General features: G+C 36.4%; 1 protein-coding gene and 1 long non-coding RNA gene across 22 annotated transcripts in view; one reads left to right on the top strand and one right to left on the bottom strand.

Annotated features, from left to right (window-relative positions):
- LOC122617303 (glutamate-gated chloride channel) overlaps positions 1 to 18,731 on the top strand; it is a 48,563-nt gene extending 29,832 nt beyond the window's left edge. For 5 of the 21 annotated variants that reach the window (XM_043793111.1, XM_043793110.1, XM_043793109.1 and 2 more), the window contains exons 5-17: positions 655 to 675; positions 1,272 to 1,360; positions 1,904 to 1,978; positions 2,358 to 2,422; positions 2,493 to 2,713; positions 3,856 to 3,938; positions 4,840 to 4,977; positions 6,320 to 6,472; positions 10,086 to 10,300; positions 11,917 to 11,967; positions 13,748 to 14,344; positions 17,739 to 17,849; positions 18,281 to 18,731. In XM_043793111.1, the coding sequence (XP_043649046.1) occupies positions 655 to 675; positions 1,272 to 1,360; positions 1,904 to 1,978; positions 2,358 to 2,422; positions 2,493 to 2,713; positions 3,856 to 3,938; positions 4,840 to 4,977; positions 6,320 to 6,472; positions 10,086 to 10,300; positions 11,917 to 11,967; positions 13,748 to 14,344; positions 17,739 to 17,849; positions 18,281 to 18,427 (1,966 nt within the window). In that variant the 3' untranslated portion in view covers positions 18,428 to 18,731. Of the gene's footprint in view, positions 1 to 654; positions 676 to 1,271; positions 1,361 to 1,903; positions 1,979 to 2,357; positions 2,423 to 2,492; positions 2,714 to 3,855; positions 3,939 to 4,839; positions 4,978 to 5,440; positions 5,594 to 6,319; positions 6,473 to 10,085; positions 10,301 to 11,916; positions 11,968 to 13,701; positions 14,345 to 17,298; positions 17,302 to 17,738; positions 17,850 to 18,280 lie in introns of those variants that run through there. The other 16 variants (XM_043793122.1, XM_043793106.1, XM_043793112.1 and 13 more) reach the window with 16 other exon arrangements.
- On the bottom strand, positions 9 to 897 carry LOC122617305. Its single transcript, XR_006325942.1, has 3 exons — positions 771 to 897; positions 511 to 703; positions 9 to 363 (listed from the first exon to the last, which is right to left on the bottom strand). It is a non-coding gene; the product is annotated as an uncharacterized LOC122617305 (long non-coding RNA).
- Positions 18,732 to 24,032: the final 5,301 nt, after the last annotated feature.

The raw sequence follows: 24,032 nt of genomic DNA, 5'->3' as shown, positions 1-24,032 counted from the left end.
AGGATAAATCGGATAGAATCAACACAGAGTCACGCAAACCAGAAGTTCGCCTTGATTTCCCTCAGCCAAAATAGAAACATGGAAGAGAGATAGCTTCGGCAAGCCAAAGTTTATGTACCCTTTTCCTTTGCAGTATTTATATTTAACAAAAAGGACCTATCAAGTGAATCCGAAGTGAAACCAATCAGTGACCATATAAATTGTATATATTCTTGTTCAGTATCAACAACCAAATATATCCATGTCCGTCTGTCCTTATGTCCGTCCGTTTCTTTCCACGCAAACAAGTCTACCAGTTTGAAAGCTATCTGTCTTAAGACTATTCCAAATACGATATCCTTTGGAACGGAGCGGATCAGACTTCTATATCAAAAAGCGGTCATAGAAATAAAAAAAAAAAAAAAGAAAACTTATCAACAATGTTTAATCAGGAGTAGAATCGGGGCGAACTCGGCGCATTCATTAGAACAACCCAATTCATTTAGGAATACTACCATTTGATTTTGTTACCTTCAACCCGCCCACACAGCCTCTATTTTCCTAACTATCCATCTGTCTCTCCATATATCTTTCATTCTGTATCGCCTGGCAATCCTTTTCACAACACGTACAAAAATTGTTCTATTTATTTTTTCCTTTTTGAAATTCTTTCAGTCATGGCATCGATTGGTCGAAGTAAGTTAATGCACACCTCCTTCCATCTCTAAAAAAATGAAATACCGAAAGCTGAGAATTATACGGAAAAAGAGAAAACTCGAGTTTTTGGTTACCCCTTTTTCTGGAATTATTAAGTTTCGTTTTCTGCACACACTATACTTTTTGAGTTTATTTGATTTCCAGTTGAGGTAATTGGTTTTTCTCAGCTTCGTTCTGCTGATGTTTTGCATGCAATTTGAAATAAAGATTATGAGTTGCATAAAATAAAATGCTTAGCCAACTACTTCATAGCAAGTCAACTATTTTACTCTCTCAGACTTAAACGATAATTTTTAGGATTTCTAAAACTTAAAGGATTTCTTAGATTCTCATTAAAGAATTGAGAAAAACAAGATTATTGTTTTAACTGCTTACCTACTTATGAGTTTTTTTATTTTATCTTTTAGTTTTTCGGCTGAAATCTTCCCATCTACTTAAAACAGCACACAAAACTGTTGTACATAAAAGATTCCTTGGGAAAATAACAACTTACTATTTTGTCAATTACTAACACAAATTTACATTGATCGCAAAAATGTCTACAAGTTTTCAAATGATTTTCTCGTGTTCTACAGATTTGATGAGTCCAGTTCGGATAAGGAAATATTAGATTTACTGCTCGAGAAGAAGCGCTACGATAAACGATTACTGCCGCCTGTAAATGGTAAGACGTTTCAGAAATTATCCGCCATTTTCACATTGTTGCGATTCAATTTCCAATCTTACTAAGTGGAGACTGGGGAAAAACTGCACACAGTGTTTGTGCCATTAAGAGTTGCTTTCGTAAGAGGGGAAAACGGGTATCTCGGGTATCTCGGGTTGTTTGCCAAATGACATCCAGCAGACAACAATTGGAGGAGCCAGGCCACGACGTATGGACACTATAAAATCAATTAAAGTTAATGGCTGCACTGCCATGGATGGGATGCACAAAAGATGTGGACACTTTGGGGTTTGGGTGGCCAACATCTGCAGCCAAAGAAAGTATGCAATGCAATTACGTTTTCTTCGATATGCTTATGCTTTGGAAAATCATTACATTACATTACATTCCGCTGTTAGAGCTGTTAGAAAATTGAATTTTTGTTACTAATGGAAAGTAAAAGACAACAATGCAAGAGGATAATAGGGATCGGAAAAAGTGATGAGACTGAAGTTAAACATTGGTACTCGAAATGATTCAATCTAATTTAATTCATTTTTGCAGATGAAGACTTTTGCTGTGGTTTGCAATCGCCCGATATGGCAACTAATCAAAATGCACGGAGACCACACAATCGCGGTTGGTTTACTCTCGCGGATTTCTTTATTATGTAGATGCACTTTGTATCTGTACTTCTTACTTTCATTGCGACGTCCTTTCTGATTTTCAAGTATAATTTTTCCTATTTTTCTCAAGTTCTAAACCAGCTATTTATTACGAAAAGTTGTAGTTTCTACAATGAAACTAAGAGGAGCACTGAAGCTTTAGCTTTTTTATAGATTTGTTAAGTGATGATTAAGTTTTGCATTTCCATAAACTAATTCAGTAATTCAGTAGACATTTTGCTTTTATCGCTTCTCCGGGTAGCTCATTTTGTTCTTCTTCTGGCACTTGGCACTCCAATAAAATATATGTTAAGTAGACCACTACCGAGTGTATTGAAATCCTTTTTTAATAGGCACTCTGACGGTGAACGTGAACGTGCTGCTCCTGAGCTTAGCATCGCCCGATGAAAGCAGTTTGGTGAGTCGTGCTCATAAATGAAAATCATTTAATGTATATATTTTATTTATATTAAATTGGTCGCTTGCAGAAATACGAGGTTGAATTTCTGCTGAACCAGCAATGGAACGATCCGCGACTGCAATATGGCAATAAGTCTCATTATGACTTCTTAAATGCTCTGCATCATCATGATAGCATCTGGACGCCGGATACGTATTTCATTATGCATGGCGATTTCAAGGATCCCATCATACCAATGCATTTCGCTTTAAGAATATTTCGGAACGGGACCATTACGTACGCAATGAGGTGTGTGTATACTGCTCTGTAGCCCGATTTGAATATGAATGAATTTTTTATACAAAATCCGGAGACGAGGCCGGGCTAAGCGGCTTTAATGGCGCCAGAAAATGCAAATTTTCGCTCAAAGTTCATATTCATTAGGGATAGCAAGATGACAGGCGAAGCGGCAATATTTTTTTATTCTCTGTGCTTTTTTAGTTTCTTTTGCTCAATTTTCCACCTTTTTTTTTTCTCCTTTTTTTCGTTTTTTCTCGCTGGGTAGTGGAAAATTTGGGGAAAGGGCCCTCCAAATATGTAAGCTAGCCCGCCAAACATACGAGGCCGTAATGAAAAAGAGCACAAGAAATGTAGAAGGCAGGAAAATAGGTGAATACGAGTATGAGTAAAATGTAAAGTGAAAGTAGGTATGTAAATATTTGCCCAGGTACAAAGTACATATATCCCAATTCCTGGCCAGCTGGAAATTTCAGTCTCGTATGGGGGGAAAAAAAGCGAGGAACTTTTCACAATATGACCAACATTTGTTGGATGGTCTTGTTTGTCTTACTCTTCCCTTTTTCTCGCTCACATCCCCTCGCTTTTCCAACTTGTCTACATTTTTAATTCAACAGAACTTTTCCAATTGACTGCATAGCGCAAAAGTGTCGTCCAGCAATTAAAATAAGTTGCAGTTGCCATTTACTTTTCCCAGCATTTTCTGGTCCAGCATTTCCCTTTTGCTGTTTGCATAGCCGACAAGGAGAAACGTCGGAAAAACTTGTTGGAAAAGCGACAGCGACACGGGGTGGAAAATTATGAATTGATGTTGCCGAACAAAGCGTGATATTAAGTGGCAAAGACAAGCATGAAATTGCTCGAGGCTAAAATGCAAGGAATTATAAGGTCAAAAAATATTTTACGGTCGATGAGCATTGCAAAAACCAAAATGCACAAATAATAATATGCAATATATATTAATTATTCAAAGGTAAATACTTTTGCTTAGGATTAAATTCAACATACACTTGTTTGTGCGCCCAAAAGCAAAACAGAGGCTTTGGATATCAATAGGAAACTAATTTCCTGAAATTTTACAGAAAATATGATACTTTTATGTAAATATATTTATTTGTATATTTGTCTAAACAAATTTTTCGATTTCCTTGTAGACGTCACCTGATATTATCCTGCCAGGGAAGTCTTCATATATTTCCATTCGATGACCCCAAGTGTTCCTTCTCCATGGAGAGCAGTAAGTTCACATTTTATTATTATTAAACAGCAATTTAAAATAAACATCAACCAAATTAAGTTATAATGATGATGATAAGAATATATTGGATTGCACAAAGAAAGTTGTCAAGAGCAAGTGTTGAGCGTTAAGTATTTTTTAAACAATACAACTGAAGTGGGATTAATGTATAAATGATGTGAAAATCCAAAGTGTTGAGGGGCAACCTCAAGATGTTGATGTCCTGATGATAAAAAGATGGGCAGGCGAGCGTGTTGACTGCCACTCAGGGGAAATCTTCGCCACCATCTGCATTTGCCTATTTGTTTGCCTCTGTGTGTGAGTGTGTGTGTGTTCATGCAACAATGAAGGAGGTGGTCGGAGCGAAGGGGGCGTGGCATAGGGGGCTAAACGACAAAAGCTGACAAAGTGACTAACAAGGCTGACTGCCTGCGACACACATACCCATACACACACACACCAGTCAGCCTTGTTGTGGGCTTTTTGTCTTTACATTGTTTTGCGAAAGTTGTTTCCGGTTCCCAACCCGCTTGGAAACATCGGCCAAGAACGTGAGCAACATCGTAAATTACTTTGAGAGGAAGATGATGATGACGTCGGTTCCTGCCGAGATTGTCATCTATGAGTGGGGAAACATCCATCGAAGTGTTGTGCCTTTCGCATTTCGCCTTTTGCCCGCTTGTCACGGCTTGTTTGTCAAATATGATTTAATTTGCTGGGTCTGGTCTTCCTCGAGCCCCAAACAAATGGCTCAGACAATATGCATTTGTGTGTGCCCGCCTATTTAGATTAATCTAATTAATTAATGATATTGTGATGGGCTTACTTGGGGCTGAGAACCTAATCCAATTGTGCGAGCCAGTGATTCCTAAAGCGGAATTTCTTGTTTATCCTTATGCAGTTTCCTACGAGGAGGCCCAAATCAAGTACGTCTGGAAAAACGACGAGGACACCCTGCGGAAGAGTCCTTCGCTGACCACATTGAACGCGTACTTAATCAAGAATCAAACGACGGCCTGCGATCAGAACAGCTGGAGAGGTAAGTCACTGGGATCTGAATTGCCAGTAATCGAATGCCAATCACTTCATTTGCTTATACTTTGTATTAGCCAAAGAAATTACAACCGGGAAATGTTTTGCTATTTAGTAACCATTGTGTTTTTTATGGTAAAATGGTATTTTCTTTGTACAACATACAAGAAGGTGTATTCAATACAATTATTTTAGGGTTTTCTTACAAAAAGGACCTTCTTAGTTTAGTACTCCATTCTTTGGCTTGGCTTTAAAATATTGATTATTTTTCTTATTTACTTACGTAGTCTCAGATCTCGGCTAGACTTGCTTTGCAGCTTATCCATTTTAGCAACGAATCTACAAAAATAAATCCAATGCCTATCTAATGGTCTACTCTTTGTCTACCTTCCCACACCTACTCTCTTATAAAAAACGCTACAAATCAACCAACAAAAAATACCCGAAATGCAATGCAATAATGCCCCTAGGGAACTACAGCTGTCTTAGGGTCGATTTAATCTTTACCAGAGATCGTGCATTCTATTTCACCACCGTTTTTATACCCGGCATTATATTGGTGACGTCGTCCTTTATAACTTTCTGGCTAGAATGGAATGCCGTGCCAGCTAGATCGATGATAGGTAACAATACCAAAAATACCAACCAACCAATTTAAACAAAATAAGAAACAAAACCAAAAACCAAAAACCCATAACCAAAAACCAAAAACCATAAACAATTTTTGCCCTCGCTCTCTATATCTCTCACACCAAACAAAACCAAATACTCTTAATAAAAATACGTACTTTTAAGAAATTAACCGAACTAAAAATCAATGGATTTGATTTTCTTTCCGCCTTTCGTAGCATTTGCCTTTTTCGATTGCCCTTCTGTAAAGTAATTTGTACATTTTATGATTTCCAATTGTCACTTTTCCATTTCATTTCAATGCGATAAACGTTGTAGTAATTTATATGAAATACAGTGCCCACTCAAAGTATGCCCACACCAAAAAGATCCTAGACTTTAAGGTTTGCTGCATGGGTTCTGTTCCTTGAATGAGAGCCATCCCACCCAAAAATCTGGAAAGCATAACCCAAATTACCGAACCACGAGTTTAGTTCACCTTACCATCACTTACAGCTTTACATATTTGTTTCCTTCTGAAAGTATGAGTATAGCTTAGCCAAAGTAAGCCAAAAAATCGGGAAAAGTACAGTGTAAGGTCCTCTGTGGAAAATAGTTCTAACCAATAGGCCTCTCTATCTATATATCTCTCTATCTCTCTCTGTCTGTCTCTGTGTGTATGCGTGTGTTAACCTTTGGCCGAATTTGCATAATGCATAATTCCGGACTTGTTTCTTAAGGTAATTACAGTTGCCTACAGGTCGAGTTGACATTTACCCGTGATCGTGCGTATTATTTTACAACCGTTTTCATACCTGGCATTATATTGGTCACCTCGTCGTTTATCACATTTTGGCTGGAATGGAATGCAGTCCCAGCCCGTGTTATGATCGGTACGTAAAAAAAAACAAAATCAAATTGAAAACTTTCGAAAGAAGTTCCAATTTCTCAATAAAGCAAACAGAAAACCTAACAAAAATCGAAGTCTTCCAAACCAATGAAAAAACAGTCCAAATCACATTTTAGTCGTTAACGAAATGTAGCAGTTCAGTAAGTTTTAGTCCAAATTTAAACGCAACCACGAGACAATTGGCCAAAGCTTAATGATAATATAGAAGTGATTTAGCTTAGAACAGCTTAGGAGCATTTAACTCATAAACCCATTACAAGTTCAAGTCTAGCTAGCCGCTCCATTTAAATGGATTTCTTTTTCATTTCGATCCATTACTTGGACTGATTCTACCAATGTTGATTTTTTCATTTTGTATTTTTCTACTTCCTGCACTCGTATTTGGTAATCGCCCAACTCCCTTGAGTTCTTGTGCATTGCATGACTTCTTAACTTAAACTAGGCAATTTACAGCTTTTTTTCTTTGAGAAGCTTTGGTGAAACCATATACGAAAATCAACTGAAGCATACATACACCATGCTGAAACAAATGAATACTCCATTACATGTTCAATTAGATTGCAACACATACATTCAAATATAAAATGTTCCAATATTCCAAATAATAAATATAATAATATACCAATTGTTACGTACCAAAAATTACAAACAAATAAAACTATCAAAAGAAGTAAATCAAGGGGGAACACTAAATTCGACTATCAGATACCCGTTACTCAGCTAGTGGGAGTGCGAACGAGAAAGTTTAACATTTTTTGGCATATCGATAGTAATTGGAAAAACAAATAAAAAAAAGGAAAGGATTCTCAAAATTTTCAAAATTGTGAGCGTGCCAGTTTTAGGCGGTTTCTGGGCGTTGGTGTGTCCGTTCATACGGACAGTCAGACATGGCGGACATACAAACATAGCCAGATCGATTGCAGCTGATTGAGGATATATACATACATATGTATATGCTTTATAGGGTCGGACATCTTTTTAGCTGTTATATACTTTTCAACGAACCTAGTATACCTTTTACCCTCAGAGTAACGGGTATAAATATAAAAAATTATTTATTATAAACAGTAAACTTAATTTTAATAATAAAACGGATGGCATTATATTTACCTTTCTTATTATAAATAACAACAAAGGGACACCCAAATATGTTATGTGCATAGGTAGAATATAAACTTCAAAATTAAGCTATATCAAATTAGAAAGTTTAAGCTGTAATTAAAAGATGTATTGTTAGGGTTTTAAGAGCATGACATAATATTATCCAAAGCTCAGTACTGGTATAATGTTCTCAACTGTACACAAAGTGAGCCTAGGATAATGCGATTACTATGTTCTAACCCTGGCCAAATGTGGGCAAGGGAAGCCGAAATGAAAATAATGAGAGCAGCAAAGGGAATGTCAGCCCAAACATCAGGATCCTACGTCGTTGGCATCTGCATCGGGACAGGAGAAACAGAAACACGGACACGGCCGTATCCTGGTATTTACACGGCTTGTGGCAAACTTCACATCCCTGGGATCATGATGATGATGACGTGGAGCGGTGGTCACATCATACATGATGATTTATGCATAGGCCATATGGCCAGCATGGACTAGACAAATGGAACAGAACGCTCTGTGCGTGTAATGCAAAAAATACAAATCTAAGGCACGGATGGAAAACTTGCAGACTGCGTTAAAAAAGCTTAGTTCTCGACTTGACTTTAAAATGCAGTAAAATATATATACTAAAATCATTGTTCAAAATTTGTCAATACAATTTAGCAAATTTGATATAGTTTACTAGATGTTCTTGGTTCTGTTAAAAAATGTTATTCTAAAATTACTCATGTGTGGGCAAAGTCTTAAGTCTATAACCGGAAAATTGAATTCAATTTCAAGTCTAAGCTGTGACGTTTTTAAATTGCTGAAATGATCCTTAAACAATTTTCCAGTAATAATGCACTTGAATCCTCCGATGACAAAACGACGACATGGCACTCAAATAGCATTGTGAAAATCGAAGGAGGGGAAGGATAATTCCATTTCTGGCTGCCATTGTCTGCAAAGGGCAAACACAATCAAACGACATTTCAATGACAAAAGGAAACTAAATAAATAAATAGTCAAAAAACGGCGAAATGGCTCCAAGGCAAGCGATGCCATTTTGTTAGTCAAAGTGCTGACATAGCATGCATTTTACAGCAGCTCCTCCTTCTTAGCATGGCAGCATCCTTTTTGCCTCATTTGTGACCCACTCGCAGCTCGCAGTTCGCAGCTCGAGCTTTTCCTCGAAGCATTTGCAGTTGAGTGCAGCGTTGAGATTTCCCTCAGTATTTTTTTTATTTCGTTTGATTTCTTGGTAAGAGTAGGGCGGATACCAGAACGCTGGCAAATTGAAAATCGATGTGCTTCGTGGATGCAGCGATGCGGTTGCAGCAAGAGTTCCTTGCAGCATGCCAAACTAGTTAGAGAATCGTTGACGCAACTAATTAGGCAACCAAGATGGATAATGTTGCATATCCAGTTGCAATTGGTCGATAGCATTTTTATGTCGCTCGGTTGTGAGCTGAATAATTAATATTAAATGCCAGCATTACCTCTGATTAATTTCATTTACGCTGCTGCTAATGCCAATGGGGAAATTGATTAATGAAGCAGAGAACTTAGTAACTTGCAGCACAATGCTGAGTTAATGGATCTACGTAATTTAACACATGATTTTGATAAATAACTTTTAATGCGTAATGAAATATTATTAATTGCTCTTTTTGACTTTAGGTTTAATGAAACGAAATTGTAATTATCATAAATTAATTTATTAATCAGAATCATAAACTATAAATTGCAAAAATGTGAAATAATGGATTAAAAATTACACAAATGTGTTTAAGTTAATACAGCATAATATTGTAGGTGTTGAATTATTTTACCAGTTAAGTTCCTATATTGTTAAATAAATATAAAAGCTTTTAATACTTTTAGGGCACAAGAATAATTACTGTTTTTAATTATTCAATAAACAACAATAAATTCCAGTAAAGCATAAATAAATTAATTAAAAAATACAAATTATATAACATTCATAAACATGAGTCAATTAAAACCAATAAACTAGTAACTTAAAATAATAAATCATCCGGAACAATACTATGAAAAACTAACATTCGATAATGCAACAATACAAATATTACACCAATACATTTTCGCATATACTAGAACTTATGCTCCTTATCAAAGAAGTAGAATTGATTACTTTTCTTTAGCTTCTGCACAGTTAAAAATCACCAAATAAAAGCAAATTTATAAACCAAACACAATTTGATATGATAACAACCTCTAACTCTCCGTAAACCGGACCTAAAATTAAAAACTTTTGTACATATGACAAAACCACTTAAACAACTCAATTAATTGCCACATAGAATATATTCTACATATGTACATCCTTTCGTCCTTGACACCCGTTTGCCCCAGCCCCAAAGTATGCAATGCTTTTTTAATTACGTGTCAAACGGCTAATACAACTTTCTCTACCATTACCATCCACAATCCCCAACTTTAAACACAACTCGAAACAACTTGGATCAACTTTGACAACCGGAATGAAGGCGTGACAACAATGCTGAATTTCTTCACTACCTCGAACGGTTTCCGGAGCACTCTGCCGGTTGTTTCTAATTTGACGGCGATGAACGTGTGGGACGGCGTGTGTATGTGCTTCATTTACGCCTCCTTGCTGGAATTCGTCTGCGTCAATTATGTGGGGCGAAAGCGACCCCTGCACAACGTCGTCTATCGGCCTGGCGAGAATCCCGTAACACAGGTAAATTAAATAATCATTTAATCCGATTCACACCAGGCAGCCCCGTCCAAGAAAAAAGCTAATTTCGTATGCATTTTGAAAGCAATTAAATATGCATTTTACATGAGCGTGCAAAGCCAACAAAAAATCGTATATATACATATATACATATAAATAAAACCAAGCAAACGATATAAAAAAGAACACACAGCGTACACAACTACCTACATTCGTACTATATAAGTTATTCAAGTTATTTGTTCTTCCTTTGTTTAGCAAGCCAGCAACACCTGAGCCCAAGTCATGAAAACAAACAGAAAATATATATATAAAAACTCAGACGAAAACAATTCGATATCCTCCATTGTGTTGCGTCCCCCTCTTTCTCTCTGTCTCGCTATATATCCGTCTATATCTCTTCCTTTCTCTATATCTGCGTACACCCAACTTTGATCACCTATCCGTGTACTGTCCAGTCTTATTTAATGGTCCTTAGTTATAGAACCATTGCCATATTTACTATTACATTATCAACTACAAAATGCTCGCTATAAAAACTCACTTTGTGTTAATCCCGAAACTTAGCATTTTGTACAACAACCTTTTAAAACTATAGTAAACGTAACTTTGTGTGCCCCAAGATTAACGAAATAACTCGAATTTACATTTGATTTTTGTCCACACACTTCTGATTTGAATTTGAGTTTTGGTTTTTGTCCTTTATGAAGATACTGTCGATGTATGTGTATTTATTGTGCCGATGCTCAGTTGTATAATTTGTTTGCATTTTATTAACCCAATGAAGTGGCATTTACCCCGAGAAATGCCCAAAGACCAATCTTCCTCTATTATAGAAATTTTAACATTCATCTTTTGTTATGTTTCAATTATTTTCTAAATGTTGTATTATACAATCGTTCGTAAGGAAAACAATGCGTTTTATTCATCGCCAATTAGTTTGAAAAAACCTAACAAAACCCAGCCATAATATGAATAATACAAAAATAATTCAAGTGTTGTACATGCCGTAGGTAGGTATGTTATTTATGTTTTCATTGTTTTCTAACGAAAATGAAGCAACAAAAACTAAAATTGATTAAACAAAATAAAACCAATAAAATATGCATTTTGTTTTTACGTAGGCACCTTTCGAATTAAGATCAAATCGTTTACAATGCACGTTAAGCATTTTTTTGATGTGTTTTACGAATTTGTAATCCTTTTTATGGGAATTCATTTAAGTGGCATGTTTAACGAGATTAAAACCTAAAATCATTTTAAAGAGCTCATGAATCTACAAAGCTGATGGTGCCACTTAAATAAATGTCACTTTCTAGCCCCATGCATCATAAAATTTCCTCATTTTAAACCAAGAGAGTCGAAAGACGTAAGCGTAAACGACAAAAAAGAATCGAACATTGTTCCCAATTTTAGTGATACGCAACTATTCGAAACTATAACCTGCAGCCAAATTTAACTTACTCTCAGAACTAGCAGCTAAGTGAGAACTGAGCAAAAAATAGCAAACAGAAAACCTGAAAACCAGAAAACCAAAACTTAGCCCAACCAAAATGACAACCAAATCAAACTTAAAGTGTGTTTTGAGTATGAACATTGTTTTGTGTACATTTTTGCAGCGTCTTCCAGCAGTACTAAGCAGGATCGGAGTAATTCTTGCAAGTCCTTTGGTAAGCTATCAACCACAACTCATGCACCACCCCGCCCCGCCCCCTGAGAAAACAGAAAACTTTAACAAAACCATTTAGCAGCAAACGGCAGCAAACCAAAAAAAATAAAACCAACTTAACACACACAAGCCAAGTAAAACACACACCCACACTGGTACACCCACCGAAAAGTCCTTTTTCCCCCTCTCCTGACCAAAAACAGCGAAATGTAAACCTAAGAAGAAATGGCATGCGAATTTCGCTTTGATGAAATGCATTGAAAAAGTTTTGTTTCGATTTTGGTTTTTGTGTTTCCCAAAAACAAAAGCAGTGTTTAATTTGATTTTCGAGCCAAAACGGAAAACCAATGAAAATAACAATAACTATAATTCAAATTTAAATAATTACCTAATTACCTAGTAGATTCGCACTCGCTTTCAATGTATATAACTCCATATTGATTACAACGATTATTTTCATAATTTATTTACGTTAATTCGTTTTGAATCAATCATAAACCAACTCGTAATATACTTTTACACCTAACAGCCAATCGTGCGTATACTTGATATGCGTGGCTTAATTGTTTTTGAAGAATCTATTTCCACACAACCAACAGCAGAAACGACAACTACAACCACAACAAATAAAAACTCATGATGAAAAATAAATGCAAAAATTATATCTATATCAATAAAACACACTTTAAGGTCACTTACAATTGGGAAAAATGTTACGAAAGAAAATTGTAACAAAAAGCGAAAAAATGATTACCAATTATGAAAAAAAATTCTTTCTCCTTTTACATATATGACAAAATTATATCGAAAGAGCTATAAATCAATTCTGTTATTTGCCCCTGATTTACATTTTAATTTTTCTATATGAAATTTGTCTTGCAAAAAATACATTTAAATTAAGTTCTTTATTGATTTTCTGACACGCCCTGTACCACTAAAAAAAACAAATATTTCTTTGGTTCACTAAAACAAAAACAGCGATATATCGTGCCGGAAATGTTGGCCGCTATTAGTTATGGTACTAAAAAGAAGTAGCTGAAGCCATTTTGTTTTTTGGTTATTTTCCGTTGTCAGTGTTTGCTTGAAAGCTTTTTGTTTAGGCGCATAGTTTTAGTGCATTTTGTGCATTTGAATGTTTTTCAATAAATACTAAAACACTAATGCAATCTACAACGAGACACCAGAAACATCGAAAACGCAATAAATGTATTATATCTGTTTTTTCATAGGCGGGAAACAGTATAAAAAGATTTAAGGAGCATGACTGATATATATGTATATACTTTACACTTAAACATTTTATAAAAAAAAAACAAATAAAAACTATAAAGACAAACGAGTAACGGGTATAATAAAATTTAATGTGAGAGGTCGCTTTCCAAACTTTAGAGATTTTGTCTTAAATCTAATAGCTAAAACAAATTTCTATGAAGAAGAGAATCAAGAGACCACTTAGTAGTGGAATCTTTTAATCAACTTAACTTACCATTTCACCACAACTGCTTGACTCCAAGTAACCGCTCTTGATAATGCCCATCAATTAACACAATTACTTTTGTGGCCTTGGATTATCCTGACTAAAACCACCTGTGTGTCTCTCTCCGAAAATTGTCTTTCTCTTTCCCGCGTTCAAAAACGAAAAACCTTTCAAGATACCAAAGCTAGAACCAATCCAGAACAAATAAAAAACAAACCAAGACAAAAACTATCCCCATTCAACCAACCTGCTCTGTAGGTAATAATCGAACGCGAATTTCATGCCGCTTTTGTCCTCCGAAAAGGCAAGCGCCGCTGCCACGCCGGCTATGTCGATGATGGGCGGTGCCACGCCCATGTCCAGTGGCACTCCGGCCGCCTCCTCCTCGGTGGCGACGCCTGGAACCCCAAGGACCACCGATCCGGAAGAGTTCTTCGGCGGCGGTATGCGCTGGCAGGAGGCCCATGGCGGAATCATTGGAGCTGCTGTCCAGAATTTGAGGGCACGTTCGATAAAACGGAAGGCGGCCAGAAGTCCATCCACTTCCACATCGCCCCATCCCAGTGGACGACCCACTGAGCATATCTACGAAGAGCCCGGTGGATCCACAGCCGGCGTTACAAGTACCAAAGTCAAGTTCAAGGACGAGTTAAGGGAGGAGCAACCGGAGGAGCCGGAGTCCAGCACCAAACTACGCCGATCGGTGGCCACCAGTACACCGGCTTTGGTTGTAAGGATCGAGGCCGAAACCGATCTGGAGGCGGAAGCCCAGCCCAAACAGGATATGGAAATGACAGAACGTCAGTTGTCCTTGCCGCTGAAGCCACCGCGCAGGAAGGCCTCACGCTCCAATTCACCAGCCTCGGTTTACAGCGATGCATTCGAGAATGTGGAAACTACAGTGAGTAAAGGACACACCAGAAAACCAGATTCGCCCTTCGAGACTAACCGAAAAAATCCACAAAAAATCTTAACATTCGTTCTTGTTGTTGCTTGCACAACCGACTAATAACTAACCAGAAAAAAAGCAGAGCCAAAGAAAAACGTCAGCAAGAGGAAAGTTTGGCCAAACTTGATTGCCTGCGGTTATTTTGATTGCCATTTGCCCAAAAAAAAAACACCCACTAAATGCACCCAAACACCCCCAAACACGCACACTCAAAGTTGGATTTTTCCCCAAACTTGCGATTGAACTTTAAATGAAAAACTAACAATGACTAACAAGAGTAAACTGCATTAGACATGAGGTATTGGCTGCCAAAGGCACAGAAAGGTTAAGCAATTAGGACTGAGAGCCAGGCTGGGTTGTCTTCTACCAAATCAAATGCAAGCAATGAAGATGTTTTCTCAACTAATTACCCTTCACCTAAGTGATTTAGTCATTAGGGCTTTGAGGGTTTTAATCGGCTTAAAGAAATTGTCTTAATGCTGGGATTTAAGGGAAAACATAATAATATAAGTATTGATATTTAATCTTAAAAGTATGGGGTACATACTACATTGGTTATTATTGGTTATAGAAACCAGGCCATTTAAATATTTGTAGAATATTCCATAACTCAAAGTTTGTTAGCTCAAAAGCGGTAGATATATTTTTATGATACCACGGTGGCTGGGACACTTGCATCAGACTTTTTGTCCTTTAGATTTGCAACCGATTTCCAGGACATAAATCACTAAACTTCCCTCAAAAGTCCCCAAGTGAATTAAACTTATCGGAATGGAAGAGGAGAAACCGCCATCAAGATAGAAATATAAATCCAGAGGCAAAGGCAAAGGCAAATAAAAGCAACTAAAGTGGGCGTGAAGACCCGTCTGCCGAAAAGCAAAACTATTTTATGGGAAGTTGTGAAACGCTGACGACGACTTCCGACAGAACCAGAACACCAGGATACGCAGCCCAGGAAGGAGTTGCAGCCTGGCCAGTGGTGAAAAGCCGGGAAAAGGCGGAAAACCGTCGACAACAAGGTGGCTGGGAAAATGTTCTCCACCATTAGCATGTAAATTAAAAATGGTGTACGCGTTTAAATTGGCGCCCAGGCAGGTGGACAGCGGGACGACTGGGCCGCAACAGGACAAGATAATTATTCATGAGCGCCCCAAAGTGGAAAATGCCGTAATGAGCCCGAGAGCACCGGAAAAACCAACGACACGAGAGTGGAAAACAAACAAATGGCAGCCAAGGATGCGGTCGAGCCTGGCCGAAAGAAAACGAAACGAAAATGAAATGAAAAACGAAATAAAACTCGTCTGTACATGCATCATAATTGTTGAAAATTTTCCGGGAAGGATTTTCCATCGGAAAAGTTCGAGCCCAGAATGTGCTGACACTCCCTCCTTTTGGGAGTCTTATGCAAATGCAAAAAGTACGCAGAGCTGAGGAAATGCACGAAGAAAGATACTTTCGCTTCACACTTTGCCCCCAATGATAATTGCACCGGGTACATAAATCTTCGCTTGTCTTACATTTTTCCAGTATTGCGTTAATAAAATTAAACTGCTGAGGAAGCATCTTGGGAAACACTTAACGTTGAATTTACGAGAGCTGTTATTGTTTAAGATTTCTCGGACAAATAGATTTTGAATAGAGTTTTTTTTGCGGATAGTAGTTCTGACCTTTAAGTAACGCAATATGCATTTTAAGCAATCCTTTATAATCACAAATCGTTTTTGAAAACAACAAACTATTCTATTTTATCCACTGATCATTAAAAGCGTCTGTTGATTTTAAAGAAACTAACGAGCAGCAAAGTTCTGGCACAGCCACCGTGTTTAATTTAGGTCAGCCACGTTATCCGGCTCCCTGGCTGCTTAAACACACCCGCATAATACATCTTCCCTAAGTAACTGTTTCCTCCCAGCCCATTTCCCCTTTTTCCCCCTTTTCCCATTTTCCACCACTTTTCCGTTCTCGCAACCCCACCGGCCACCTTTGCCGGCATTTGTGCACTCGGCAAATGGCCGCCAGCTGCTGGCAAACAAAGACAAGTCAGCCAAACGCCCACCAACCCAACCAACTAACTAACCAACCGCCCCCCATCCCCAGGAAAATTCCCTGATTTTTCCCCTGGTTCGTTGGCGTTTTTAGATGCAACTTGGGCAGTACGTGCCACTGTAGCTGCATTGAATTGTAGCATACTTGTGAGCGGATATATAAATTTACCTTTAAACATAAATATATATGCAGTAAAATATAGTTGCTACACAACACTAGTTGATTTTTCTCTGTGTGCTTGTATAGTAAATAGCCTGTACATATATAAAGTACTAGTTTTAAACCAAACACCTCTGCTATAGTTATATCCAAAATAGAGCACGCTTTAAACCACCAAATAAAATGCACAAAACTCAACAGAATTTTACCTAAACTAACCTTGTATGTGTTCATAACCAATCATTAAATACATTCGATCCAAATAAGCAGTCCACATCACAATAAACCTACAACAAACGCAACATTACATTATAGACCAGAAACTTACAACATTTTTTTAGGCGTTTAATGTGACATTAAGTGTTATTTAAATTTGGATTTGAATTTTCATCACATTTGTGCCTCTTTTAATTTCAACCCACCCAAAATGAAAACACAGCAAAATTCTCATGCCATTCTCATATCAAACAATATACAAAAATCTACTCAAACTGCTATAGCTTAAACAGAAATAACAAATGAATAAAATACTGTACGTGCAAAATACAATTAGATCATTTTGAAAAAAATCAATAAATATATTAAATGCGCTGTGGTTATAAATAGAAAACCGTGTATTAAATTTAAATTTGCTCTTTTTTGCTTTTTCAACTGCTGCCACTGACATAATTACAATACAAATAATAAATTAATTTAAAAAGCCCGTAAGTATGCCGACCTACTAATAATAATTGTTTTTTCAAATTATTTCTGTAGTTAAATTTGTAAAAGCATTCCAAGCGCTTTTGTGATAAATTTCGTAGTGTTAAATTTCCATTTTTGTGCCACATGTCGAATAAACTTTAATAAATCAAATATTTTTCTACCTTTTTTCATATATTTTGAAAATACTTATACGCTTTTTGCTGGGTTTTTGCAAAAACGAAATGCAAACAACCAAAATATAACCAAACTGCAACCGCCAAACCAATTTTACGTTTTTTTTCGTATGCGTATGCGTATGTGTGTGTATGTATGTGTAAATAACTCCTTTTTCACCACTTGTATTTGACTTGTAAAATTGCCAACTTGTTTGCCAACCACCACCATGGTCCAATCAAAATTAACGAATAAGTTTTTTAAATTTACCGCCGTCTATCAGGGCGAAAAGCGTCAAAACGCCGGGGCCCCGAACGAAATCGTGGCATGCACCACCTGCGGCGGCAGCAACAGTCCGTGCACCCATTCGGCGAACAATGGATGTGCCACGGAGGTGAGAACATAAACCAAATATTCTATTAAACTAAAACTGAAAATAAGTTTCCTGTAAGAACTATAATTCATCTTACATGCATATAGATTTTTATTACTAGCAGGATTATTTTAAACATTGCGAAATCTTTATTCTACTGGTCAATTAAATACCCACAAAAGAAAATAATTTTTAAATTTAAAATAAAATAAATTTATTTATTTTTTTTAATTTTAAATTTTCTCTATTAAAAATTGTTTTATAGTCAAGGTTAGTAGAGATACTTGAAATCACCTAGGAAGTCTACATGATATAATAATTTAGTTCTGTTGAATGAAAATAAATACTAAGTACTTCAAATGCAACTTAGGCAAGAGGTATTCTCAAAGGGAAACTTATTTTCAGAGTCTGAGCCTAAAACACATATTCACAACTTTCCATTTTGCTTGCAGACCTGCTTCGTTCAAGTGCGGAAAAAAGAGCCACCGCATCCGATTCGAGTGGCCAAGACGATCGATGTCATCGCTAGAATTACATTTCCAACTGCTTATGCCATTTTTCTGATATTCTTCTTTGTACACTATAAAGGATTTTCGTAAAATTAAGCAAACACACTACAAGCAAAGCATAAACATACATATATAGATACTTGAACACGCTAAATTGCCGAAGCAAAGCCAGAAAACCCGTAAAGTAATTTGTAGAGAAACATGCAGACCGACATGGAAACTCGTTTGCTAAATTCTAGGGCCTTGCAAAGTCATCTAATTTTAATGGAACAAAGGGAAACACAAAGTACATCTAATTATTCATTAACGATTTTTTAAATGGCAACAACATGACAAAACCAGTGATAAAAACGTCAAAATGAAAACATTAGTTTAAACTGAGTTGTTAATGGGGGAAAAAAAAAAATAAATGAATGAGTTGTTAATAATTAATATTTACGAAAGTTAAATTTATGCAAATGAGCAAACATACGAAAGAAACATTTTCGACTGCCTTTTTTAAAAATAGTAGAATGAAACAAACCAAAAAAGCAACAAAAAAACTTTAAATTAAATTTGCAAATTTTTGCATATGCTCGAAAATGCATTAGTTAATTATACCAACCAAAGAAACACTGTCTAGCAATTGTAATATATAATATTTAAACAATTTAATAAGCAAACAAATTAATGCTGAAAGTACCAAAAAACACGATCCAAGAAGATAAAAAGACCTAGCCTATAACTATGAATTATGAAACGCAAACCAAACAGCTTTAAGGCTTAACCTATTTGAGTAGTCGAAATGATGCAACCTGTTTATACACATATACACACTATAGATGTTATATATTTACAAACAGCTCTAGTCGAATATTATGAAATTAAAACCCAGTTTTGTTCAATTCAATTCGATGAGTTAAGATGCCTCCGCATATGTCAAAGAATATAAAACTGAACACACAAATTGTTACTCATCACACATATTTTTACGTTACGCTTTATTGTATATAATATTGATTTAAATGTTTATTTAAATTCTGTTTATTTTTTCAATAAATGTTCGATATATAAACCAGCCCTGATTTTAACGCATCGCATTGATTCACGAAAATGAAACCGCCGCAAAGTAGACCACAATTAAAGCTTTCCTAAACTTAGATTCGGGTGAAATAAAATCGTATAAAATAAACTCATTTTATAAGAAGGTAGCGAAGAAAAATAGTTCACACAAAACAAACACCTTCAGAGATTCATTTCATTTGGTCCATCAACGCCTTTTTAAGTAGCAGCAGGAATTGCCTAAAAACTTTTATTAAAATACATATCAAAGCTCATAGAAGAAACATAAACGAAGCTAACTAAAATATTTACAAAAAAATATATGACACGAATCTTTATAAAACTCTCATAAGTAGCTACAAAGCATATGCCAACCCAACTATAAACTCACAAAACTAACACACAAGTATTTTAGATAAAATGTATGTCCACAAATGCTGGCAAGCGTTTGTTGGCCAAGTAAAGAATAAATACAAAACCCAAAAAAGCACGACCTAATTCAAAGAACGTTAAACCTAAACCAAATTTAAACCTTGTGATAAAGAACACAAACAAAAATCCTAAATTTAAACGAACCTTTGCATACGAAATTTTATTGAAATTAATTGAGAGCAGGTTATTGAGGGCCACGGTTACCAATTGTTTAAATAATATTACCTATATAGAACACAATATGCGTATACACGAAATGCTTTTTGCAAATAAATACATTTATGAATTTAGAGATTTGTAGATTTTTGGGATTTTTCTTTTCGCCATTTTGCAAGCTCTTCGCAGTTAATTCTCATTTAGCAAAAAATATATTCTTAATACTAAATAACAACTACGAAAAGGAAAACCCAAAGACAAGGACAATCTTTTTGCAATTTACAAAAACGAAAAAGTTAATCTGAGTAAAATAAAGTGCTAAGCCATCTTTCAAACAAGCAATGCCGAATAATTCAGAATCCTTTTGTAAAATTAGCTGCTTATATAGAAAACACAAAAACTGAACTCCAAATTCATCGCGTCCAATGACAAATGTTTTTGTTGCGGAAGTATAGTCAAGGGTAAGAAGTGAGAGTGGAATTTGCTGAATATGTGGCCAATATAAGGAATGTACAAATAAAATACGATAAAGATGGACCCTATGAAACTATATTCGATTCGTTCTTTGAACAGCTTAACCATGTAACTCTGTTAAATGTTAGTTAGCAATCGATTTGAGTGAAGGTGCCTTCTTTGAGAGAATTAAAAACTTATTGATTGCTTAGATGGTTTCAGGCGAAACACAGTTTTTGTTATTATGGATGGGAACCCGACGTATAAGGATAAGGCCCTATAAGGATTTCTGTTTGGGATTGTTTTTAACTCCTCACAAGCTAAACTGCTGATAAAATGAAGTAGAAGCTAATCCAAAGACCAGTAACATTATAAAAATGTATCTAAATATATATAAAGCAAAGCCATACAAGTTCACACTTAAAAAAGCATTGATGAATTTAGCAAACAAGAAAATTAAAAAAAAAAAAGATTTCAAATGATTAGAAAAATCTGTTAAATTTCATCAGATTTGATGAACAATGCAGGATAAAAAAATGTTTAAATTGTCATTATTCCAAAGCTTTATAATTTGTAAATGCTATGAACGAAATGTAAATACTAATATATCAAGACAGTTAGCAGTTAAATCATTTTATCGAATAACTTTAAACTAATTTCTTTATAAACAATATTTGCTAAATCCCTGACAGTCCAACTGAACTGTTTGCTAGAGATTTGTTAAAAAATTATATATCTGAAATACGTTTAGAAAAGCAAGTTAAGACATTGGGACAATTTCTGTTGTCCAATTTATTTCACATGCGAGTAGATTTCTTAAAGATCAATTACAAAAAACCGAAGACCCCACAATGCTACCAAACGTAATATTTATAATAACAACTTTTTTATAAAGCACAATATTGAGCATAATAAAACCGATTTATTAACATTGCATTCCCGAAACGAACATCATGTAAATACACCAAGTACATAAAACGAGTCAGAAATTAGTTATATACGAGTAAATATTTGAAAAAACGATAAATTGGAAAACAACAAACGAACAAACCAGAAAACTAATAAACAAAGCAGCTTCGCATTAATAAAAATCGTCTCAATCAGAAAACGAAAAGAATTATTAAATAAAATGGAAACACTCGGACTTTTTATTGGGCTGGGAAGATGTATTTGGGGCAAAAACTACATATTACAGAAAAGAACCTACACAACATTACATCCGATTAAAAAGGAATGTATGATTTCGTTTCTGATAGGTGCTGTGTCTTTTTACCAGATGACTTTTGTTGAATGGAATTTGGCTGTTCCCACGGCATATGATTCATCATCCATTCGCCCAGTGCCATCTATAATCGTACAATAATGATTTCAGATTGCCATCTCTCCCTCCTCATAGAGTGGATGTTGTTTGAGATACAACAACAGGGCATAATATCAAAAAAGGCGCGCTGCGTTTTCAGGTCAATGCACACGAGCCACAGACGCAGACACAGACACAGTCGCAGTTGCCGTTAAGACGGGACTACCCCTAAAGGCGACACCACACGTAGGAAACAACCTGCCCATCGAATGACAACTGAATGCGCTGGTGCTGCAACTGTCCCTGCACTGAGAGAAAATATTTTAATCGAAAGTGAGCGGACCTTTGGACTTGACTTGTAATTTAGTATATAATAAAATATATATTGGGTTATATTGGGCTCCAGGTATAACGTGTATATTAATCTTAATTATTTATTATTTATTCAAATTTATATTCAAATTTGTTATATTCAAATTTGATTCTCGGATTCATAAATAAATATTGGTTTATATTTAAACCTTCAAAAAATGTATTGAAAACTTTACTTAAGCGGAGTGCTTTTAATACCAGTCGTCACATGTTAAGGAAAGTCACCATATTTCTCCTCTATTTGTCCCTTCACATTTCTCCCAGTGCATTTATCGGATCTGACTGGTTGGCAGATCCCAGAGCCGCCCTTGCCAGATAAACCAGCAAACAGGTTCGGCCAAAAGGTTCAAACTCGGAACCGGCGAACGAGGACAAGTGTTTTGACCCGCGCAACAGCTTCCTTCCGCCCTGTTCGAAGTGCAACTGTCTGTACACAGAAAGTAATATAAATTATAAAAAAAAAATAAAATATATGTAATATATTTAAATCAATTTTGTATTTTCTGTTATTACAACTTTCTTACTATGCCTCTATGCTAAATGCTCGAATAATCAGTATTTCTCTATGATATGTATATGATATTGTAATTAGTGTTAGGGATGGCTGACCCCATATTTTCCAGTGCACCAGCTTGAGTTCAACTGGGATCGCGAGGGCCTCGCTTCGCTGACTTGTGCACCTGCAACAGCAGCCGGCGATGATGGCACGCGGTAAAGGTAAAGGTAGAGGCACTGTAGAAGTAAGAGTAAGGGTATAAGATACAACCCCTGGGGAAGGGGCCAAGTTCTACCTGGATGCAGTTGGCCGTTTGTCGTCTGCCGGTTGCCACTTGTAATTATTTTGTGCCTCTGCAAGTAAGTGGCCGAAAAGGTAACAATCTCCCCTCTTTGGGACACGATGCAAACGAATTATAAAAATACGTTACATTTGGTGGAGGGTGTGGATTCGATCGAACACATGTGAATTGATCTTAAGAAATATTTATGTCACGGTCAGTCTCTGGAGGAGAACATGTGTGTTAGGCCATAACAACGAGCAGAATGTCGGAAGACAGCTGATGCTGCCTACTTTGAAAATATAATAAATGGTTTGAATTGATAATCCCGTATGAAAAATACATAAGCGTCACAGAGTCTTAAATGAGCAAAAACAAAGGCACCTGGAATGTAAAAAAGTTTTCTTCTAATTTTAAAAGAACCACATCGATTTACTTATTAATTATATAAAGAAGTAAGCGTTTATCTAATATGGAAATACTACGCAAAAACAAGTTTGAAATGTATACAATATAAAATTAAATGTTTGGCCATAATAAACATCCAGTATATCCAGGACACCCTCTATGGAACTACGGAAGTATGGAACTTTATGCCCAATGACAACTAACCCTGTATGGCTGACCCGCAATCTCTGCTGAACAATCAACAATAAAACTCAATCATTGCTTGAGCACTGAACTCGATTACAATGAACTTGGGTGCCGAGTGGCTCGTACACCCCTGTCATTAGGAAATTTCCATATATGCGACACATGCAACGCCAGACAGCACCCCCCACACAAATAACCCCCTTTTGGGCGCCCCATGCCCCGCTGACACGTGGCGCCAGGCAATTGCATGCAGGACTAACTAACACTCCGAATGGACAGAAAGGACTTGCCAAATTAGGGAGCAAAGGCGACGGGGGCGTGCCAATTAGTCGCTTCAGGTGGCCAAGAAAAATCCAAATAAAAATTAATAACCACCAGGAAATGTTCCCACACTAAAAATGCGGGAATAGTAGCAATAATCCCCCTGGTGCCAGGCCATTATAAGGATATTACGAGCCCTATGTCGTTTATTCCGAGCACAGAGCACAGAGCACCGAGCTATGCCGTGAAGTAGCTGAACCGCATCGGAAAACTAGCCACCCTGGTAAGTAACCCCTAGTCACAGAACAAG

The sequence above is a fragment of the Drosophila teissieri genome, chromosome 3L (assembly GCF_016746235.2).
Source record: "Drosophila teissieri strain GT53w chromosome 3L, Prin_Dtei_1.1, whole genome shotgun sequence".
Taxonomy (NCBI): domain Eukaryota; kingdom Metazoa; phylum Arthropoda; class Insecta; order Diptera; family Drosophilidae; genus Drosophila; species Drosophila teissieri.
Note: the sequence above shows the minus strand (reverse complement) of the source record. Positions and strands in the feature narration are given on the sequence as shown.